The sequence below is a fragment of the Coenobita brevimanus genome, chromosome 29 (assembly GCF_032717465.1).
Source record: "Coenobita brevimanus isolate Jiangsu-jjx chromosome 29, ASM3271746v2, whole genome shotgun sequence".
NCBI classification, from domain to species: Eukaryota; Metazoa; Arthropoda; class Malacostraca; order Decapoda; family Coenobitidae; genus Coenobita; species Coenobita brevimanus.
The window spans coordinates 42,040,206-42,048,028 of record NC_136982.1 but is presented as its reverse complement, the minus strand read 5'-3'; the positions used below and the strand labels follow the sequence as shown (position 1 = coordinate 42,048,028).

Sequence of the window (7,823 nt, the reverse complement as noted above, 5' to 3'; positions counted from 1 at the left end):
AGATGGTTTGGGCATGTGGAGAAGATGGGGGATGATAACTGGGCACAGAAAGTGAGAAGTGTTAATGTTGGGGGTAGGTTGGCAAGAGGTAGACTGAAAAAGACCTGGGACGAGGTCATTCAGTGTGACCTCGGGCATATGAGACCAAATAGGGAAGCTGTCAGAGATCGAGCAGCATGGAGAGCCGCCATTAGGTGACCAAGGCCGGCAAATGCATGCAAGTTGGAGCCTTCAGAAACGAAATGAAAGAAAACAAACTGCGATACTTTCCCAGATATGAAGGTTTGAAAAAAGGCTATTTTGGGAAATACTACCGTGGGGCGAGGGCGGCCACGACCAAAACATTCCCAGTGCCTTGGGGTTAAAACCATTCAAATTTTGTCAAGACATGTGCATTAAAACTCTGTAGTAACAGAAGACATGATAATACAAGACCAACTCAGTCCTATAAAAAATGCAGTTAGGTAAGAACAAATGCAATCACACACACATGGGATATCATGCATTTCCATCCATCATCCAAATCAGTAGTACTGTATCAGTGGTCTAGTGACCCAGGATGTGGTATGAGTGATCAGTTGCTCACCCATTAGTGGCATTACATGAACAATAATGTCAAACCATCCCTTGGAATCAGATCCTTATGAGTCACATGCAATTGTAGTGCCTTAACTCACTACACCACCAGATGTTTATAAACTGTATAAGGAGAAAACTATATCAATACACGGCACCAAAACCCACCCCTGATCTCCCTACATGCACCAGAGGACAGTCCCAGAAAGAGGAAAGTACTCTAGTGTGACAGTGGTACGTCTAAATGCTTTATAATTCGTGAGACAACTTAGCAAACAACAAAAACAAATAAATAAATAAAATTAATAAAAATAAAATAAAAACAAATCATTAATGAGAATTGTTTGCACCGCATTCTGTTGTGAACACACTCAAATTAAGTAGAACTGCAACCCTACATGCTACATATCTAATAGTTTTCCATTTTCAAGACAACAAATAAAAGGTACAACATCATCATCATGGTAACAGAGTACTATATCTAATTCATATATATACTCTTCATAAAAATATATATTTGTTCAAAACTATATACCCTCTAGATACTCCTTATAAAAATTCTAATAATCTTTGTTCCGAGGCTCATTGGTTCATATTCTTGTGAGCTTAAGATGCTTTCTAACACCTCCTCTCTATCTATCTATCTATTGCCAGATGCCTTAATCCCGTAAGGGGTGGCCATTTGACTTTTGAGTTATTTGTTTTATGGGAAGGGGCACTAACCCTCCACCAACCCACTTGTTGACACATAGGAAGCACGTATGGTTTGGTTATATGGTTACCACCCAGTGTTGTAAATGGTTTCTTGGCTTATAGACACCTCCTCTCAAGTCCTTAAATCCAATGATATACTTTCTACTATATTCTTGCTACCTCTAGATGATTTCATTCATCTTAGGGCTGATGTTTTGTTGTGTGAGGGGTGAGTGCAAGGTATATCCAATCCCCCTAGTTCTAAGAAGTTTCTCCTAAACTGAATAAATTGTTGGGAGGCAGCAAGAATGACAAAGAAAATACATTACTGGACTGAAGAGGTCAACAATTTATTCTGCCTAGATATCCAAAATATTGTCTAGTGCACTATTTCTACCTTTTTTGCTGATGATGAGGCTTGCATAATAACATAAAAGACAATATTAACAAACTACATACTGAAATAAAAAGGTATAAATGAGTTGACAGAAAGCCTAGTAAGCTAACATGAATACGGCTTGTTGACTGAGATTAGGAAGACGACAGTGCTGTGTGAGGTCAGCTAAGAACCACGGCTGGATTCACAAACTTACGATCGTTTCCCTGTCATAACTCAGATTTTTTTTTTTTTTCTCCAAGAAGATTAAGAGACATGGGGAGATTCTACACCCATCTTTCCTTAACCTTCCTGGTAAATGGAATCACAGTTAAAATAAGGAACCAATCATAAGTATTCACAGACTTACAATCATTTCCCTACCACAACTCAATTTTGTTTTGGCAATATGATCAAAAGACACGGGGATATTCTACACGCTCCTTTCCTTGTTCTTCCTGGGAAAAGTAATCACAGTTACAATAAGGAATTGTGTATAAGTTTGTGAATCCTGGTAGGGGACTACTCCTCTTCACTGGAGCCTGAGGAGCCTGAGGAGCTGCCGCCACAGTGGAAGCCTTTCCGCATCGTTTTGTGCACCATGTAACCCCCAGCACCCATCGCCGCCAATGGAACACCATACTTCATTGCTTTTTTCTGCCATGGAAAGTCAGAAAAGGATTAGATGATAGATAAATATATGGGAAAACCATTCACCATCATCATTACCCTGAGTTTTTTCCACCCATGTCTGCTGGAAATTACAACTACAGTATTGGATTTGTACAGTTCACTCTGTTCATAGCTGAAAATAATAAAATAATAGCAACAACTGTGTGATGCTTCAAAACATTCAGTTCAGACAAATAAAGATAATCGGCTACAGCAAGCAGCCTACTGCAGTGGAACTTGAGCAGGTCAAGCTCATTAACAGTTTAATAGTACTGCATAACATAATACAGCAGTAGTGAACTGGGACAGTGTGCTTGTATTTTGGTGAAGAACACACAGTAGTTGCAACACCAGGCTTATCTGAATGTGAAGCCCATGGACTTTGAGCCAAAGTTCCTCTTCTGCTGCAGTTCACCATCCTCCTTACAGAAGACAGTGAGGAGACTGAAAGATGTTTGTATAATAAGGCAACTCCCCTGCCTCATCATACTGATGCCACCACATGAAGGCATCCCTCTCCAGGGCCAGAAAAAACATACAATACAGATACAGAGTCTTTGTAATACACTGGAGATGTGCTCTGAAATATCACAGTTCTTTTATTATCATATGTACCACAAACTGGAAGTAAATGGCAAACCAGTTTTACCTTTAGCAATGGAACTTTAAGATGTAATTTTACTGCAATTTACTGTGGATTTATTAGCACATCAGGTAAATAAAGGTAACATATAACAAGGACTGATTACAGAATGTTTCCTCCCTGATGATGTTCAGATACCTAACTCACCTTAACCTTGTACATCACATAGTCTTCATTAGATTCCTAATTACACTCCAGTATGTAACCATACTACAAAGTATGGCATCTGCTTGATGTTTTTTATATGTAATACTAGTAATACAAAGAAAAACACATTTCATCATCATGGTGCACACACGACAGGGGTGGAGCCGGTGTTGGTTAAATGGGAAGAATCAAAACTAATATTTTTAATCAATCGGACACACGTCGTTTCAGCACCAACAACTCATAATAATCACGCATAAGTTTATTTTGCTCCATAAAAGACAAACCCCCATACCTAGGGTCAAATTCTACAATTATGAACATTCAGACATCTACTATATAACAGTATTCCATTGAATAATTCTGTACACTTATTGCAGGCATACAAAAATTACATTGATTAAAAAAAAAAAAAGGGGGGGGGGTCCAAATTCCTTGGCCCATCCCTCTGGATCCACCACTGCCTAGGCACCATTATTGAGAACTGTTATTTAGGTGTTACTAACCGGATTAGCCAACATTGATGCCCCACCCAGTGCCCCGCCCATGCCAAGGGCCTTGTTCATGAAGCCACCTCCTCCACCACCATGGCCCGCATACCCACCATGACTAGGATATCCACCATATCCATAGCCACCATGGCTAGGGTACCCATGCTTGGATTTCTGAAAAATTATAATTACAGTATAAAATGGCTATACAAACTCTACTGCTTTATTTATTATTTAGTAATGAAACCAGTGTACTCTAATGTTAAATATACTGGTAATCACTTTCACAACTTACCACTCATCTAGTTAGGAGGATGGACAAGATGTTAGTTGAGGATAAAAATTATACCAGTTGAGGAGTGTGTTAAGCACAAAATGATAGTCCACAACTTCATATTGAGAAGAGTTGGTAAAAAAAAAAAAAAAAAAGTAGGAAGGTGCAAGAGCTGAAAAACAAAAATTGTAGAGGAGATCATCAATACAGGACTCATATGAAGTTATATTATCACGTGATAACACACCAACGGCATATAGTTCCACACTACTGATGTTCTCATCACCCCCAGGCCATAAACTTAATGATACTAATAGAGTTATCTTCACAGCTAATAGTCTCAACTGTAATTATATAAAGGCTAACACCACCTTACATTAAAACTGAAGTTTTACCAAGAGAAAAATCTCTCATTATGTAATGCTATTGCTCTGTTATAACCTGCTCATATGCTGAGGTCTTTCATTTTGAGGGTCTCAGGAACTCATGCTGCATCAAAGAGCACAATACATGACTTTTTTGACAGCAAGACTGGTTTTAACTATGCATACACTGACAATTTTTATGCTAATAAATACCACCTGTTCTATTTGGTCTAAAATCAACCCATGCCTTACCCTTGCTTCCTGCAAGACAATTTGGATACCACTTTATATCATACACAATTAGACAAAGTTAGTACAGTACATAAAGTACACTACACAAAATGTTCTTAGGACAGTATTATGATCTTTTAAGTCAGTATTATGACATTACTGAAGATATGCCTGCCATACTGGATTAAGAAACCAGTGAAACCCACAACATGTTCTCATTTTCACAAACATTTATCACATTCCAAAACAGGAAAGAAAAAATAAGGCATTTACCAAAGCTAAATCCAGCAGAAACTGGAACTCAGGTGGTGGACAGTGTGACTTACATCATCTTCAAGGATGCCAAGATGGTATCAAGTGGATTCTAATTCAGGAGGGGAATACAGGATCAAACAAAACTCTTTGTTTTTACCCCAAAAAGTGTTTACAGAAAAAATGGCCTTTTTGCAATTGGGCTAACAGGAACTTGGCACACATAAGCAAACTTTCAAATGGCATAAGTAATGGTACAAGACCCACCCCAAGAAGGTGTGATGCTCCTAATGCGCCAGCAATGGCGGTCCCTGCTCCAGCCACCACTCCCAGCAGGCCCTTCCCTCCTCCGCTGCTACCATGTGGAGGCACTTGCTGATAGTGTATACAAGAAGCCTCACTACATGGTTCACAGTATCAATAAATGCCAAATACAAAATTTATGAAGAATCACTACAGGGTTCTCAGTAACACTAAAGGCCAAACACATATTATCTCCCTTCAGGTGTAGGGGCCTGAAGTTGGAGTGTTTTAGTAAATTTAAGGGTAGATGACAATCTACTTTCCTAGGTGGCATTAAATTACTTAAAAACCGATGCCATCCTGGGATCAAACCTACCATCATGTGTATGCTTGGTTATTAATCCTTTTAGGCCATTTCAAATACCCAATAAAAAGAAAAATTACAGTTTCAAAAGTAAAGCAATCAGTTATGTTTGTGTTTATATTCTTATGACGAGGAAAGCCTTTAAAAAAAAAAAAAAAAAAAAAAAAAAAAAAAAATCAATGAATCTTGCTCAAAAGGATCAAGAAATGGATACAGGACACCAAAAAAGTAAGAAAACTAACAATACAGTTTAGTAAAATATGTCTTACTGTACTCCCATTAACCGCAACTCAAATAAATATAGTATTACGCTGTACTGTAGTAAATGCAACAATACACTACTAATTAAAAAACATATCAAAGACACACTGTATTGCAAATCCTTTACAAAGTCCATAACATAAAAGCCAAAACAAAGAATTCATATTCAAATAACTGCTTCAGCTTTTATCAATCAACATTTGGCCCATGGATATATTTCTTATTTTATTCTTGCCATCTCCCAAGGATTTTATTCAGAGTAGGACTGACCTATTGAACTGGAGGGGTTAAATACAGCCTTAATAAATCCCTTTGAACATAACAAGCCTTTCCTCTGCTGAATAAAATCATCTGGTAGCAGCAAGAATATACTAAATTGGATGTTACCCAGATTAAAGTTGTTAATTATGCAAATCTTATACACAAATAAAAAAATAAAAAGGCTTAAGTGAAAAATTAAACTACATCAGCTCTTACCAATTAAACACACCTGACAATAAAAGGATTACCAGCATTAAAATGTTTATTATTTAGTTTCATCATAAATGAACATTCAGCACATACAGACAATATATTAACTATGTACATTACAATGAGTGTGGTGCAAGATTTGAAGTAACATGCAGATCGTATTTCTCTTTTATCATCACTTAGACAAACTGAAATTTAACACTTTTAGCCTAAAGACGTAATCGTAATTTTCATTTTACTTTTGCGACTACCACATCAATTTATTCAGCTTGGCAGAGACTTTCCCAGATGGAGGGGTTAGCTGCAGAATTTACTAATGTCTTACAATACAAGTCTTTCCCAACAAATAAAATCACCTGGAAGAAGCAAAAATAAAATATATAATACATAAGTGAATAGAAGGGATTAAGATGCTCACCTCTGCTTGAAACTGACGCTGGGTACAATCAGTGTGCCTCTGGTAATGATTCTTGGGTGTAGTAAAACTCAAGTGATGTTAGCAAAGAAATGGTTAGTAAAGCTGAAAACTGCTGTTAGCCCCTTCATTGCTCCAACATGCACATAGTCATGAACAAATACTGTATTAGAAGATATATTATCTCTTTAATCATGAATTATATGGCTTTCTAATTTTTTTAAATTTTCATCATAGCTGTCAATACTACTGAAGGAATCAAGTTCAATTTCTTCAGTAGCCAAAGGCACAATTCCAGGTCATGTAGCCTCCCCTTACAAGAGCACCACTGGATATGTGGAACACTGTCAGCATAACTCTATTCCTATATTCCATGTGATGGATTCCCTCATTTACAGACTGGAAGGCTCAAGGCAGAGGAAGGCATGAGGCATGGCTACCATGATCAATATCATTTAAGCTACAGGAGACCACAATTCACCCTACATCCCTGGCAGCACTTAGATGACAGGGAAAACCTTTGGCCACCTCCTGAATTTCAACAGTGGGTAATTAGTTTATGCTCTCCTCTGACCTGAGACTTCTAACAACCATATCATCATGGTGCTTGTCAAAATTTTAAGCTGAGGATGAAGTACAAAATAATCTCCAAACCTCCAATGCAGCAGTTGAACAATTTAGAGGACACTACACTTCCCCACCAATTTTTAAAATAAAGATTTATATTGAAATCATGTTGCAGATTCACAGCTGCCATCATAAAGGGAAATGTCTCGAATCCATGGGGTACTGGATCTATGATACTGCAAAATTATCAGCTCTTAACTCTGAATGGAAGAGTTACCACAGGAACAAAGCCAAATTGAAACAATTTATTTGCTGATATTATACACCTCAGTATAATGGAGTCATTAGGCTCCCACCACAAATGGATTCCACTGCAATCCAAAAGAAATTACTGTAAGTAATCCTTTTACGGACAATATGAAGCTGTAAACCTGCATATCTCATAATTTTTGGAGAATTTCCAAACTTTGGGAGAATATTTTTAAGTACTGCATGGATATGCTAATTTTGCAGGTCAATATCTACCACTGTATAGTAATGGACAATATTTCATGATTCTAGTTTTAGAGTGTGTAAGTGAGGTGAAGTGGAGGAGAGGGAAAGGAAGACCGACGATGAGGTGAAGCGATGGAGTAGAGAGGTATATGAGAGAAGGGGTGTGTGTGCTGGGAAGAGAGTGACATGGAGGCACTTTGTTTGTGGCCATCCCTTACAGGGTTAAGGCGTCTGGTGATGGATAAATAGTTTTAGGGGACACTGCGTCAAAAATACAACACATATAA

The 7,823-nt window shown here is 37.8% G+C and overlaps 1 protein-coding gene across 1 annotated transcript in view; it reads right to left on the bottom strand.

The window, feature by feature from the left end:
• Positions 1-236: 236 nt before the first annotated feature.
• LOC145395061 (uncharacterized) overlaps positions 237-7,823 on the bottom strand; it is a 28,271-nt gene continuing 20,684 nt past the window's right edge. The window contains exons 8-10 of the mRNA XM_080268816.1: positions 4,988-5,120; positions 3,614-3,772; positions 237-2,302 (exon numbers count right to left, since the gene is read on the bottom strand). Coding sequence (XP_080124942.1) covers positions 2,168-2,302; positions 3,614-3,772; positions 4,988-5,120 — 427 coding nt within the window. The 3' untranslated portion in view covers positions 237-2,167. The remainder of the gene's footprint in view (positions 2,303-3,613; positions 3,773-4,987; positions 5,121-7,823) is intronic.